The 16,643-nt window shown below is 39.0% G+C and overlaps 1 protein-coding gene across 2 annotated transcripts in view; it reads left to right on the forward strand.

Moving 5' to 3' along the window:
* LOC127662443 (zinc finger protein 513-like) overlaps positions 1–11,168 on the forward strand; it is a 13,236-nt gene extending 2,068 nt beyond the window's left edge. The window contains exons 2-5 of one of the 2 annotated variants that reach the window (XR_007972888.1): positions 294–422; positions 2,390–3,106; positions 5,876–10,722; positions 10,854–11,168. Coding sequence is in view for 1 of the 2 variants with exons in the window: in XM_052153613.1 (XP_052009573.1) it covers positions 294–422; positions 2,390–3,106; positions 5,876–6,633 (1,604 nt within the window). In the remaining variant the exon portion in view is untranslated. Of the gene's footprint in view, positions 1–293; positions 423–2,389; positions 3,107–5,875 lie in introns of both variants that reach the window. The other variant, XM_052153613.1, reaches the window with a different exon arrangement.
* The last annotated feature ends 5,475 nt before the right edge of the window (positions 11,169–16,643 follow it).

The following is a 16,643-nucleotide window of genomic DNA, read 5'->3' on the forward strand; positions in this document are numbered from 1 at the left end:
GAGTCTCTCATTCATTCACTCCTGTTTTAATCTTTGTCTTCTCTGTGTACTCTCAGATCTGTCTGACTTATCTCTGTATGCTCCTCATTGGCTGATCCTTATTCAAATGACTGAGCTTAATTAGTCAGATAAACTTCTTTTGATATGTCATCACTATTGCTATTTTCTCGAACTTAGGGTTAGTGATTTGAACAACCTCTAATGGTCAACAGATGTTTAGATAAGCATACTAAGGGCATATCAAAGAATCTTCTAGATTGTCAGTCTGTAATATTGTACTGTTGGGTTTGCAGTTGGAGCTGAAGATGGTGTTGTGATTGGCGATCAGGAAAACCTCATCCTGGAGAGTGATTTCCTCCTTGGACAAGACCTGAGCTTTGGAGAAAATGACTATAGGATCGTCGGTTTTGAAAGGGATTCAGGTTAGTGACTGAGTAAAAGTATACGTTGCATAAATGTAAACATAAAGGGTCTGTTTGTCCATCTGTGTCGTGTAATGTACATCTTATATCGGTTACAATTTATGTTAAGACCAAAAACTGCATAAAAGCTGTGCTAAACTATTTCGTATTTTCGTTTTTTTGCTTTGATTTAAATTAAAGAGCACCAATTATGGTTTTTAAACGTGCCTAATATTGTTTTAAAGGTCACATTCAATAGATTTACATGCATCCAAGGTCAAAAAACACTTTAATTTGCTCATTGTTTAAATTGCATGCATTACCTTTTTTCTCAGTGTCACAAACGACTCGTTCGATGATCCGTTCTAAAGGATTCATTCTAAACTCCGCCTTTCAGAGAGCATACTCTGCTCTGATTGGACAGATGTCCCAGTCTGTTGTGATTGGTCTACCGCTTAGTGGAGTGTTTGAGGGCGGGTCAAATCTGTTCGCGAGCAGCCAATGAAGATCAGAGGCGGGGTTTTTGTTACCAAATGATGTAGGTTAGTACAGGAAGTTAGTCTGGAATTACAAACAACTTGTTTCAGGTGTTCAGAATCGGTTCTTTCTTTTGGGAGTCAATAACTGCATTTGTCGTGCACTTTGATTTTTGAAACTTTGCAGATTTTTTTACATGCACAAAAAGTGATATAACACACTACATGAACGGTAATATATATATATATATGGAGGGGAGTGGCGCAGTGGTCTAAAGCACATAACTGTTAATCAGAAGGTTGCTGGTTCGAACCCCACAGCCACCACCATTGTGTCCTTGAGCAAGGCACTTAACTCCAGGTTGCTCTGGGGGGGATTGTCCCTGTATTAAGTGCACTGTAAGTCGCTTTGGATAAAAGTGTCTGCCAAATGCATAAGTGTAAATGTAATATTTAAAAAACCATAATAGGTGCTCTTTAAACGTCATGACATGACCGTCAGTTTGTGTCTTGTTTTATGTCAGCTCTGCATGTGAATCAGAAAGTGGCAGCTGTTAAAGTGATTGTTCACCCAAAAATGAAAACTCATCATTTATTCACCCTCATGCCATTAAAAATCCATATGACCCAAATATTCAAGAATGTCTTGGTCGTTTTCAAGTTCAATTTTGGGTGAGCATGTACCTTTAAGACCACAAAAGACTGTGTAAATTTAATAGTTGAATAAATATAACATTCATGTACACGATACATGTGATTGTAATTCCTGTATAAGTACATTGTGTAAACTTACCTTTCCTTTGTAGTTAATAATATATAAGGGTTAATGTGCAGTCAGCTGGTTGTTGGGTTTATTATAAAGACTCGATGACTGTACATTATCTCGCTTATTACATGGCTCCTTACCAAATAAAAGGCACATGCAATATTGATTTGCATTGAGATTAGTGATTAGACCGATATATCTGTATTAATCAGTGGCGATAGTTGCTTTTTGAAACATATATGAGTGTATATATACAAAATCCTAAATCTGGTGACCATATAATTAGGCTATAAAAAGCATTGTTATTGAGCCAAGTCTCCATAATTTCAAAATAAAAGTCTAGAAATACTGTAAGGATATATTGGGCTTGTTCATAGTCCTGGGTTAAGCTCCAAATCTGATTTCTTTTATTGGTTCTAGCTGGGATTTTGGTAGCATAATTAACTGCATCTGGCATTTGATTCATTTTGGTGTCTTGAACGCGCAGAATGCGCATGCACCTGGAATTAATTGCACTAATTAGTGTGTCCACAAGGTGGCAACACTCACATATGAGCTGTTGTTGTCACTAAGAAGCGCTTAGAAAAATATGTTATCGCCAATAAACAACAGGAGACAAAGGTAAAAACATCAACAGTGGATGTGCATGCCAAGAACACGCTTGTGTGAGGAGGTCATCAGTCTACTCGATTGCTTGCCAAATAATGCCTTCAATTTAGATATTCTAATGTGTTATTCCCAAATAGACTCCGTCAATGCTGAAATGGGGATGCCGGAGTACACCTTCAGTGACGAGGACTGTCCCGGCTACAACCGACTGGGCATGGAGAGCGATTTCGAGGACCCTCGAGACACAGAGAGCGAGCGTGAAGAGATCGGTCCTGACGCTAACTTCGCCCCCTACCTCTCATGCAGACAATGCGGCCAGCTCCTTGGCGACCCCTTGAGTGGGGCACTGGATCTCGCAGGCCTGTTCTGCCTCCAGTGCGGGGCTGAGGGAGGAGACGCAGACCGCCAAGATAAACCGTTAGAAGAGGCCCATCCCACTCATACCGTGCAAGGAAAAACCAATGAAGCCAGGTCAACGTCAAATGGAAATCCTTGCAAGACCTACTCGTGCAAACTGTGCAGTTTCACCTCACGCTACTCCAATCACTTGAAACGGCACTTGAAGACTCACAACGGCGAGAAACCGTACCAGTGCCAGCACTGTGCGTATGCCTCCGCTCAGCTAGTCAACCTGCAGCGGCACATGCGCACACACACGGGCGAGAAGCCGTACAAATGCGAGTTCTGCACGTTTGCGTGCAATTCCCTGGGTAACCTGAAGAGGCACCAGCGCATGCACACTCAGGAGAAATCGCTCAACTGCAATCAATGTGACTTCCGTGCGAACAACAGCCACTCGCTGAAGAAACACACAATGAGCCACAAGCTGAAGAAATCTACAGACTTAACAGAAGGTATTTGATCAGTTCACTTCAAAGTCCACATGGAATCAAAATCCACCATATTTACTTTCTGAAAGGGATAGTTCACATCACAGATGTGTATGACTTTCTTTTTTCTGCTTAACATGAACAAAGATTATCTCAGATTAGCTCTGTTGGTCCAAACAATGCAAGTGAATGGTGGCCAGAACTTTTAAACTCAAAAAAGCACATAAAGGCAGCATAAAATTAAAATCCATGTCTTCAGAAGTGATATGAATGGTGTGGGTGAGAAACAGATCAATATTTAAGTATTTTTTTAACTATAAATCTCCAGTTTCACTTTCACTTTCACATTATTATTCTTTTGTTTTTGATGATTTGCATTCATCGTGCATATCACCACCTACTAGGCAGGAAGTAGAATTTATAAGGATTTAAATATTGATCTGTTTCTCACCCACGCCTATCATCACTTCTGAAGACATGGATTAAACCACTGGAGTCGTATGGATTACCTTTGTGCTTTTTTTGAGCTTGCGTATTATGGACCTACAGAGCTGAAATACTCTTCTAAAAATCTCAATTTGTCATACACATCTGGAATGGCATGACGGTGAGCAAATGATGAGACAATTGGTCTAATTGTGCAAGTTAATTAGATTTGATCAAAATATTATGACTTTTTCCACCTTGTCACCTCGGCTACAAAAGTGTTTTTTAAATAGCTATTTAGTGTTTTTTGGCTGATTTGTAGCTTGTTCAGCCTTTCTAAAATCTTGCCAATAGTTAATGCAGTAATGTATGCATTAACTCTTGCAAACTGCATGCAAAATGCATGTTGGATGTTTTAATAAAAGTTACAGTTATAAAGGAAAATAGCAATACATTTGAAAAAGAAACTTGGTGATACATCAGTATATTCTCTTCAAGTGAACTTTTCTTCAGCCTCCATGTACCATGTGTCAGCAAATGTACTCTGGACATGCTGTCCAAAACCTCCCCCACTGTCCCAGAGAAAGGGCTGTTTTACAGCTTATATATATATATATATCAGTAATTCTTTGCAGAACAGTAATGAGAAAGAGATTTTTTTTGCATTATGATTAGGGATAGGCATTTTGTATTCAAGTACTTTTTTTTAAATTATTTTTTATATATATATATATTCTCACTACTTAGTAAGTCCTCGTGGTGGTGCGGTTACTCACCTCAATCTGGGTGGTGAGGACAAGTCTCAGTTGCCTCCACTTCTGAGACTGTCAATCCGCGCATTTTATCACATGACTCAATGTGCACGACACCGCGGAGACTCACAGCATGTGGAGACTCATGCTACTCTCCACGATCCACGCACAACTCACCACAACGCCCCATTGAGTGCGAGAACCACTAATCACCACCACGAGGAGGTTACCCCATGTAACTCTACCCTCCCTAGCAACCGGGCAAATTTGGTTGCTTAGGAGACCTAGCTGGAGATTCAAACCCGCAACTCCAGATGTGATAGTCAGCGTCAATACTCGTCGAGATATCCAGGCCCCGTAGTTAAGTACTCTTAAAAAATATAAGAAAATGAGTAATCGATTACTTAAAATGTAGAATTTAAGTTTAACCATTGAACTTGTTTTTTCTTGTATAAAAAAAGAGCACTATGCATAAAAAACATAATCTAGATTAAAAAACGACTAGACAACATTTGCACTCTTACATAGAAACGTGCATTTCAAATCGTCGGAAGCGATACAATCACTTTAAATATTGACAACTCGATTAATCGATTACTCATGCAAATTAAAATCATGCAAAAAAATGGGATAGTGTATAATCTTGTCTTTAACTGCTGTTCATTTTTTCACTTTTATTAAATTAATTGAATCATTAATGTTAAAAAAGAAATTCAGATCCCTGAGGATACTCGAAATATCCAATCCAAAAAGAGTTTTACGTGCCTTGTTGCACGTATCATGACAGTTTCCTGTTGAAATGAACACTAGAGGTGCTAAAACAACTCTTTTACACAAATCACGAGTAAAACAGCCGTTCATAAAATTATCAGTTCATAAAATTAACTTTTCGCCCTGTTCCTCACACAGAGCTGTCAAAACACTTTTTTTTGTTAGGCAATGCACTATAATGTTTGAGTGTTGAGTTTTATATATTTGATATATATTAATAATTTTTCCAGTTTGATCAACATACACTGTTGCTCAACTGAGAGCGTTGCACTTGCGATGCAAAGGACCAAGGTACTAGTCCTGAAGAGTACACGAGTCAAAACGTGAGCCAAAAGTGTCATCGATGAGGTTGAACACTTTCACAAAACGATGTGGTTGCTTCAGCAATTGTGTTTTTCATTTCACATTTGCTATTTATGACACTAGGTTTAGGTGTAGGTTTAAGGTAGGCTGGTCAGTTTTGTTGATTTTACTTGATGGAGCATAAACCTTAAAAACCTCACCTGTTTGGGAGAACATTCATCTCTCTTTTAGCACCACACAGTGGACATTTCACTTCAGAACTGCCACGATACGTGTAATGAACCTTGTTATGTAGTTTGGAAAAATGATGCCACAGTTACAATTTTCATGAGATCAGGTTGGAAATATCTCTGATGGGGTTCAGATATATCAAAGTTATCAAAGAAACACTTGTTCCTGTTAGAACTGTGGGTTGCTTGTTGTCGTTTCCTCTTGGTTCTTCGAGTGTCTGATGTTGCCAACCAAAAGAGGAAGTGGAGTGAAGAAAAACGGGAAGTAGAAACTGCTAAAATTGAATTCCCTATTTCCCTTTGTCTTTTAGAGTCTGTGGTTTCTGGGCTTACTTTGCACATCAACGCCGACCCTGACTTCCTCCAGAGCGATGACATCCTGCGAACTGATTGCCACCCCACTGCCCTGCTGGACACTGAGGGCATGGGCCAAGAATCAGACTCTTTACCCGAGCTGCTGTTCCCCTTCACTTGTCGCGTGTGCGGCCTCGTGCTGGAGGACGAGGAGGGGGCTACGGCGCAAATCTGCAGCAAATGCACTGTCGACATGCTGTCCAAAACGTCCCCTACCAGCCCGGAAAAAGGCGACAAGCTTTATTCCTGTACCTCGTGCCCGTTCGTCACGCAGTACCCCAACCATCTCGCCCGTCACATGAAAACACACAGCGGCGAAAAACCCTACAAGTGCCCGCAATGCAACTACGCGTCTGCCCACTTCGATAACCTCAAACGGCACCACCGCATGCACACAGGAGAAAAGCCGTACAAATGCGGGGTGTGCGACTTCGCTTGCGGCAATTTGGCCAATCTGAAACGGCACGAGCACATCCACTCGGGTGCGAAACCGTTCCAGTGCACCGTGTGCAGTTACAGCTGCAACCAGAGGATGAACTTGAAACGCCACATGCTACGACACACCGGTGAGAAGCCCTTCAAGTGCCAGGATTGCAGATACACCACCGGCCATTGGGACAATTACAAACGGCACCAAAAGAAGCACGGCCACTCGCCGGAAGGGTGGATCAAGATGCAGCTGGCAGAGGAAGAGGAGGAGGAAGGAGAGATGTAGTGGAATCTCTCGCTTTCGTTTGATGTCTAACTCCAGTTGCCTTATTATTATCTAAAACATCCATATGGCAAAGGTGCATAGTGACATTGCGTTCTTTCATATTTGATTGTATACCAGTGTAGACAAACGGTTATCTCAAATTAAACTCAGAGCTTTATGCACCTGTGGGAGAGTTTTTAACTTTATGCACCTGTGGATGAATCTTATGGAAGCATGTCCAGGTGACATTTCACCCCCAAGCAAAAAGATTACATTTTGCATCATTTAATTTAAAAGCAAAAAAGTATGAAAAAGCCATTAAGATTGTTTGCATGGTGACATTATTTTTATGAAAATTGCATTTCCCCTCAAACATTTAAATTTTGAGGTTTGTTTTTGTATTGTTCACAATTAGATTTCTCAATACTCCAAAATAAGTCTATTTTTACTGTATTACTGTTTTATTTATAAATATATATTTAATTGGCTTATATTGGAGGCAGCACAAAAAACACTATCATGAAAGATTTTTTTTTTCCCATGGATTATTTTTTACATAACGGTAAAAATAATTTAGGGGAAAATTTGCTTATTTTATGACAATTAAGCAGATTTTCCATGAAAATGATCATAACCATTGTCAGGAGTTTTTCTGTAATACAATGATTAAAAAATAAAACCTAATCTTAAATTAAAGACACTAAATGTACCAACATAGAATACTTCACAATTTAGAATTATTTCTATTTATTTTTTTATTTATTATTATTTTCAGATTATGTTAATTAGATTATGTTTTGAATTATAGTAATATGAGTTTGGGGAAAATGCGCTTGCTTTATGACAATTAAGCAGATTTTAAGCAGATATTACCGTAATGTTTCCGGATGTCCTGAATCAGTTTCTTATTCTTCCCATTATATTCCTTTATAAAAATAAATAAATAAATACACTGATTTTTGTTTTCAGTTCAGCATAAATTAAAGACATTACAACAAGTACTACTTTGAAATAAATGTAATCTTTTTTTCTTCAAATTTTATTAATGAGATTCTTTAACATTTAGGGGAGGGGGGTATTACAATTAAGCAAATGTTCCCTGCAAACTCTATCAATGCATCAGGATATTTTGGCGATTTAAAAAAAATAATTATATTAATATTTTATTTAACTGCAATACGGTGGTTTTACTATAAATCAGTATGAATTAAAGGCGGTTCAACAAATACTAGCACGGTCTATAAATACTTTTCAGGGTATTTCTTTGCATAACAGAAATGCGAACGAGATTATTTGCGACGATGAGAATTCTTCAAGGGAAATTTGCTTAAAGTAATGCACAAAATATGCAAAACGTAATATCTTTTGACTTTTGGGTGAAATATGTCTTGGACATGTTCGTATAAGGGGAGATTCACTCCTCTGCTGTCATGGATTCTCGTTGAATTACTGAATGAAAGAGAAAACTGCAATAAACACAAAGAATCGGCCCTTATCCTGATACAGCAGCTGTAGTTTGTGTTTTATTCTGTATGATGATGGATTGAATTGCACTGAACATGTCTGCTGGCTGCTATATTACCTTTTTACCTTTATTACAGAATCTCAATGATGTTGCCTTTTATTGCGGAGATGATGTACCTCATTTCCCTCCAATACTGTATGTACATTTTTGGGTGCCACTACAAAACACTGCACTGTTACAGGGGCATTATTGAGGGACAATTAAAGGTGAATCACTACAGTTATATCCATACAATGGTCAAGAACATGTCCCGTTATATTTCAGCCCAAAATATATTTGCATTGATAAAATAAAGCCTGAATATCTGACCATTACAATTTCTTAACACATTAAATGTCAAAATGTTCAATGCAATGAAAACAAAATTGACATTCTCGTTACTTTAATCACTATATATATATATATATAGTGAAGTACTCCTAAAAGTAGACATCATTGCATAATGGTAGTTTTTGTTGTACTGAATTTAATGTATGCTGATTTTGATTTTAAAAATATAGTATTGCAGTTGTGTAGTAACAGGAATTATGGTGTGTGTGTGTGTGTTTCGCATTATAGTAATGAGAATATGGGGTTAAAATGCTGAATTATCATGGAAATAATGTCAAAATCTAAAGCAAATAATGCCACCCCAAAAAAATGGTTCAATCAAAATTATGCATAATATAAATATTTGTTCTCATGTATTTGGGGTGTAATATGACCTGCATATGTTGTGAGATTCCCCCGTGTGTGTCTGTGTGTGTGTCTGTCTGTGTGTGTGTGTGTGTGTGTGTGTGTGTGTCTGTCTGTCTGAGTGTCTGTGTGTCTGTCTGTCTCTTTCTGTGTGTGTGTGTGTCTGTCTGAGTGTCTGTGTGTGTGTGTGTGTGTCTGTGTGTGTGTCTGTGTGTGTGTGTGTGTGTGTGTGTGTGTGTCTGTCTTTGTGTGTGTGTGTGTCTGTGTGTGTGTGTGTCTGTCTTTCTGTGTGTGTGTGTCTGTCTGAGTGTCTGTGTGTGTGTGTCTGTCTTTGTGTGTGTCTGTCTTTGTGTGTGTGTGTGTTTGTGTGTGTGTGTGTGTGTCTGTCTTTGTGTGTGTGTGTGTCTGTGTGTGTGTGTCTGTGTGTCTGTCTGAGTGTCTGTCTTTCTGTGTGTGTGTGTGTGTGTGTGTGTCTGTGTGTGTGTGTCTGTGTGTCTGTCTGAGTGTCTGTGTGTGTGTCTGTCTTTCTGTGTGTGTGTGTGTGTGTCTGTCTTTGTGTGTGTGTGTGTGTGTGTGTCTGTCTTTGTGTGTGTGTGTGTGTGTGTCTGAGTGTGTGTGTGTCTGTCTGAGTGTCTGTGTGTGTGTGTCTGTCTGAGTGTCTGTGTGTGTGTGTCTGTCTGAGTGTCTGTGTGTGTGTGTGTGTGTGTGTGTGTCTGTCTGAGTGTCTGTGTGTGTGTGTCTGTCTGAGTGTCTGTGTGTGTGTGTGTTTGTCTCTCTCTGTGTGTGTGTGTGTCTGTCTTTCTGTGTGTCTGTCTGAGTGTCTGTGTGTGTGTGTTTGTGTGTGTCTTTGTTTGACTTTCAAATGAAATGACCTATAGTTTAATTCATATTAAAGTGTGTTATCTGCTGTAAAATCTTCTCCTTGCAACGTAACCTTATGAAAACCAGTGAAGGTTTAAATTTCACACATATTTGTTTTCTATTTATTTTAGTTTCAGCTGTGCAAACCAGTTCATTAAGACAAAGGTAGGCAGAGAGCACACTTTAAAATTAAACTCTTTATTGAAACGGATGTGAGCAAAGAGCATTTTTGTTCATAGATCACAAAAAAAAGAAACATCATTGTACACGCATGTCATTTTAATGCAGATTGGTCAGATTTCATTCTGTTACAGAGAACCGAATATACACATCAGGAACAAACAGTTCAGTGCAATCAGGGAGTAAATCAGTTACATGCACAGCACTGAATACATGATGTTTGCCATATGATGTAATATCTTTATGTACTGTATTTTTGTGGGTTTCGTTAGCTTTCTGATATTTGTACATAAATTGTTTATCCGAATAACTGTCAAGTGGCCTTTGGTTTTCATAATAAAGATGTTTTTAGCTTTTTATTAAAAAGCAGATGCAGAGTGTAATTTTATTTGAAGAAGAGGACAATTTTATAAATGTTTATACAACAGCTAGATCCCTGCTGACATTTTGGAAAATGGCACTCTTGCTAATGTGATATTGATATAGTCTTATTAAGTTATTATAAAGTAAGCTTCAGACACAAACTTTTGTTTACAAGCATTTTCCAGTGTTTTCCTGTAGAGAGCAGAATAGAGCTTTTACAGAGACTTTAAATATGTTTTTATTGATGTTAAATAGGATTGCTAACATGCACATCTGTGGATGAAGAATGTCATTTTGACAGGGAACATTTGGATCTCTCTTGAGGGAAGGATGTTTAGAAGCAGTCCACTGGTATGTTGTCTCATGATGCTGGCTGAATTCACGGCGCAGTAGCTGGTTGAAAGGGACCAAACCTCTCTGAAACACCTGACTTGGTTCCGTTTTACCAGCAACTAAGACGTGTTTCTGCATGGTTGCTTGTCTACTAAATCATCCTATTTATAGAGGTGAGAAGGACATTTCATGCCTGTCAATGTTATTCACACATCAACATTTTTCATGGTGTTATCTGTCTTTATACCACAGTGAATCTCATACGCTGCTGATACAGGTCTACTATAACTCTGGTTTGATGCAGCTATGAAATCAGACATCAGAAGACTACAGAGGACAGTTCGGACTGCTGAGAGGATTATTGGTTGTTCTTATAAGATTAATGGCACTTCCAAAGTTAGGAAAAGGGCTGGAAAAATCCACACGTGTCCAGCCCACTACCTCTTTGAACAGTTGTCTGCTGGCCGACGCTACAGAGCACCAGGACCGTCAGGCACAAGAACAGGTTTTTCCCTCAGGCGATCCATCTCATGAACTGTTAAAACTGCCCCATTGAGCAATAACCATGTGTAATACACAGCTTAGTGTATTTATATTTATCCAACATATCCTACCTCTTCTGCCATTACATTCCCTTACACTATCTGTATATAACAGATTTGTATATTGTACATATATGTATATATTGTCTTATTGTGTATTATATTTTTTATTAACTTTTTAAATGTCTTGTATTCTTTGTGCACTGGAAGCTTCTGTCATCAAGACAAATTCCTTGTATGTGTAAGCCAGGGTTTGACTGGTAATCTGGCATACCGGGCATTTTCCTGTGGGCTGACGCACTTTGGGGCCGATCAGGGGCAGACTGGCCATCGGGAGAACCGAGAAACGTGCCGAATGGGCCACCACGTTATGCAGAACGGACCACAAAACGCTGCCGCAATATGCAGAATAGGACAGAATAGGAGTGGTGGTGGCGTAGTGGTCTAAAGCACATAACTGGTAAACTGATAATCAGAAGGTCACTGGTTTGATCCCCACAGCCACCACCATTGTGTCCTTGAGCAAGGCACTTAACTCCAGGTTGCTCCGGGGGGATTGTCCCTGTAATAAGGGCTCTGTAAGTCACTTTGGATAAAAGCGTCTGCCAAATGCATAAATGTAAATGTAAACCCCCCTCTTCCCAGTCCCAGTCACGCCTTGGCGTAAGCATATTTGGCAATAAAGCTCATTCTGATTCTTCTAGGGCCTTTTAAACGGAGAGTAGCGCCATGTTTGATTTATGACGGAAGTGACGAGGCTGTGCGGGATAACATTCAGCAATGGTGTTGAACATTCAGCGGACACAAAACTTTAAATACAATTTTACGAACGTTTTTAATTAGACAAAAATACTCCGGAAAACACGAGGTGTGAAAATTAGATGTGATCTAGGAGCTTTATCCCGCACAGCCTCGTTTTCATTCCCGCCAAAAATCAAAGATGGCGCGCTTCTTTGAATAACGTATATAATAGAGAAACATTTTAACACTAGAATCCTGTTTGATCTGTTATTAACCGGGAATTCAGTTAGTACTTATTTATGTTCTATTATAAGGAAAAGTTCACCCAAAAATTTTTTACACGTCATTGTTTTCCTGATAGCACACGTACATCAGCCAATGAGATTGAATGTGTCTGTTTTTAAGTACGTAATCTGTATCTGCCATACATCTCCACGTGGATGTCTTTGAGAGGTTTAGAATGTAAATCAGCACTTTTTCCTGATGAAATGCTCTCAAACAGACGTCTGGAGATGTACGTGTGCTATCTGGAACACAAAAGAAGACGATAGTCAGTATGCTAGTCTCAAGGCCGAAGTATACTTTGGATGTCCGCGTTGCTGATCACGCCGCGCACGGTATGTGTGACGCAAAATGTGTCATCAGCACAGTCTGCGCCGACTGACTGCTTTCTCGACACACGGACGGTCATAATGCGCATGCGTCGAACCATTTGCGTTCGCTTGTGGTCAAAAGAGTATATTTTGAAAGGCAACACAGTCGACCGGTCGCGGTCCGATCCGGAACGCAGAAAAACAAAGTATCCCCGAGCCTTCAGTCACCATTCAATTTTATTGCATCTTTCTCCCATACAATGAAAGTGAATGGTGACTGGGGCTTTCATTCTGCCTAACATCTCCTTTTGTGTTCCACAGAAGCAAGTAAGTCATATAGGTTTGGAACGACATGAGGGTGAGTAAATGATTATTGATTTTATCGGCTAACCGTCCTTTTGAACTTCTCAGATCTCAGCTTGAGACATAAAAGGTTTCTGTAATACGGTCCTAGAAGTCTTATTTTATTGTCTCCATTTTTGTTTAGGAGCTAGGACCATCTCATCTTTGGATCCAGATTATATTCGTCTTTCTCTGGACAATGACATGGAGAGTGTTAAGATGTTCCGGTATGTCCTCACAGAAATGGCCCTCCAGAATTAGCTTAGGGGCACCTGCCCGACTATTTATAAGAGTAAACAATGCTCGTGGGCAGCACCTGTGGGCTGTCACTCAATGTCACAGAGGGACCTCGACTAGATGTGAGTCAACCCGTGTACTTTGACATAACCTCTAGAAAGGACATGAACAACATTTGCATGGTTATTTGTTTGTATCCAAGAGGTTGTGACGGTTGATCCTCCCAAAAACATTTCACAATGTGATGCTTTAGGATGATAATGGCCCACTTTAATTTAGTTCAAGGGTGCCATATTTAACATATAGAGTGGATGATGATGTTGATGTCTCCCCAAGACCACACACTTCCTTACATTCCATAGATTGATTCTGAATATGGGGATATAAGGAAGTATGTGGCCTCAACAAGCAACGGGATTTGTTGAGCACACCAAAAGTAGCATCAAAAGTTCCAAACAGGGATACAATTGGAGTTTAAATGCATAGAAGTGTTTCTTCCTCTTCAGCGTTACTCGTGAACACAAGCAGAACGGCAAAGTTCGCCCCATTTAATGTAGAGAATATATTTCCAATCAAACTTGTGAAGGATGTTGTTATAGGGACAACCCAAATGATTGATATATCAAGGATTATGGGTAGATATAGATGCATAACATGTCCATAAACGTTTAGTTTTAAAACAACATAAAGATTTTGGGTTCAACTTTTAAGTGAATGTAGGGAAAGTGTATATTCTAGGTCCTTTTCACCACTTCTAATTACGTTTTAACCTCCACTAGTTCATTATAAATGGTCATGCGGTGTGACAGACAAATGCATTTTTAAATGCACAAATGCAACATGTAAGTCTCTAAATTAACATGATCATATAAAAGCTTCATGCATAAAATAATTAAGCAAAAGGCTGAAAAAAAAATTGGCCTTTAGCAGGTCACACCATAGGACAACTTGGACGTATGTCAACTTTCCAGAAGTATTTCATGTCAACCACCCCAATCCCTTGGTGTTCCTTGGAGATTTGGCCTAATAGACATTTAGCCATTGTCTATGCAACTCTAAGACACTTTAATCACCTTAATAGGAATGAAAACAATGACATATTCTGTATGAAATACAACTGTGTGCATAAAGAAAATTTGAACAGAAGCTCGAAAGAGATTACTCAACCAGGTGCCGGTTTCATATCAAATTGCCCTGAAGTCCAACAGCATTGAAATTACTGTCTCAAAGAAAATCTGTCCATGTTACTTGCCCATCCCGTGAAGTTAAGTCCATCATGCAGGGTGTATACAGTCAGACTGATAGCAAAGGACAAGCCTGGAGCTTCAGAATCAATCACTGTCCACCTCCTTCCATGCATATGCTGCACCATCGCCAGCTCCTGGATTGTGTCCAGACCGAGCTTGGCTTCCCGGCCTTTTCTATGGGTAGCCCTACCCCCTGTTGGCGGCCTTCCACCTGTTGGTGTCGTTTAGAGGCCTGGGGCTCTCCTACACCTCCTGTTCCCAGCCCTCAGTGCTCTGACAGGGCTGGGCAACCTGTGAAATCATTCCTCTCAGCTGTTCATGCTACACTTGAGACATCCTATACCCACAACGCACTCGGCCATAGAATGTCAATGGCTTCTGAAACCAAGGAGGGGTTTTGGGGGGGGCCAAGTGGGCAAAACGACAACTGTGAGGCGCTTTTATTGGGATAGCATGACAGAAAATGTTGACAAAGAAGTTTATGTTTTTGGTGTGTATGCAAAGGGATGAGCCATATCTCAAAATGTGCATGTTATTTAGTCAAGCTACAAAGCTCTAAGGGGCCGTTCACACCACAAATGTCTGCGTCTGTCTGCGCTGTTTTATAATTGTTCCTCTATGTGAACATGCACTAGATGGACATCTTTACAGCAACTTGCACATGAGTGTTAAAAAGATCTTCAACTTTACAAACCTATGTTCTGTTCTTTTGATTGTGCTGCAAATAGCTTGTTAGCTTATAAGCAAAACGTTTGTAATGTATAATTCTGCATTATTCGTTATAGGGTTGACAACTGTCGGGTATCAGCCAGGACAGTTCTTTTTAGGTTGTCACACAAAAACCTCCCTGCAATACTCTGGGAACGTTATTTTATGGTTATACAAATAAATAAAAAGAATCATCAGAGAACATTCTGTAGCTATGAATTATTTTTAGGGTGACACACAAAAACCTCCCTGCAACATTCTGGGAACATTAGTGGTTATACAAATAAATACAAATAACTATCAGAGAAAATTCAGTTTAAGTTATTTTTGGGTTGTCATAAAAACCTCCCTGCAACGTTCTGGGAATGCAAGATTATGATTTAAAAAATAGAACCTAAAGAGAACGTTCTTAGAATGTTGGAAATTGTATCCAAACATTCTGGAAACATTAGTTTATGGTTATAACAATAAAACCTAAAAATAATAATTACAGGATATTATTTATAGGTTCTTATTATGTTGTCATAAAAACCTCCCTGCAACGTTTTGGGAATGTTATTTATTGAATATAAAAATAAAACCTAAATTAAAAATAAAACATTAGAGAATATTCTGATCTTTTTAGGTTGTCACACAAAAACCTCCCTGCAACATTTAAGGAACGTTAGTTCATGGTTATAAGAAATACAAGATTAAGAGAACATTTCTAGAATGTTAGAAATAGATTGCAAAAAAAAAACGAAATTTTTTAAACGTATGCTAACATTAGGGGAACGTTCTGTGTTTGCTAGGTATATATTCTTTTTAGGTTGTCACACAAAAACCTCCCTGCAACATTCTGGGAATGTTAGTTGACGGTTTTAAGAAATCCAACCTTAAGAGAACATTTCGAGAATGTTAGAAATAGATTGTATGAACAAAAATGGTAAACGTACGCTAACAGTAGGGGAACGTTCTGTGTTTGCTAGGTACAAGTTATTTTTAGGTTGTCACACAAAAACCTCCCTGCAACATTCTGGGAATGAAATGATTATGATTTAAAAAATAGAACCTAAAGAGAACGTTCCTAGAATGTTGGAAATTGTATCCTAACATTCTAGAAACGTTAGTTTATGGTTATAACAATAAAACCTACAAATAATCATTAGAGAATATTCTTTATAGGTTCTTATTAGGTTGTCATAAAAACCTCCCTGCAATATTCTGGGAACGTTAGTTCTTGGTTATGAGAAATACAACGTTAAGAGAACATTTCTAGAATGTTAGAAATAGATTGCAAATGGTAAACGTATGCTAACGTTAGGGGAACGTTCTATGTTTGCTATGTATGAGCTCTTTTTAGGTTGTCACATAAAAACTTCCCTGCAGCATTCTGGGAATGTTAGTTTATGGTTATTAGAAATACAAGCTAAAGAGAATATTTCTAGAATGTTAGGAATTGATTCCCAAAAAATAACCAAACGGAAGCCGCATGCTAACATTGAGGGGAACTCAACAAGCTGCATGATCTGAGATATCATTCATGTTCGTAGCACAAATGGTGTGGGATGAGTTACTCGTCAGGTTTGCTTTAGCAGACACAAACAACATTTATCTGTTCCTGTAGTACAGTTTCACAAACTCCTCCTGCTGCCTCGACAATCACATGCAGGAATCAGCTCCAGGTCTAGAAACAGGAGCGCTT

The sequence above is a fragment of the Xyrauchen texanus genome, chromosome 22, assembly GCF_025860055.1.
Source record: "Xyrauchen texanus isolate HMW12.3.18 chromosome 22, RBS_HiC_50CHRs, whole genome shotgun sequence".
Taxonomy (NCBI): Eukaryota; Metazoa; Chordata; class Actinopteri; order Cypriniformes; family Catostomidae; genus Xyrauchen; species Xyrauchen texanus.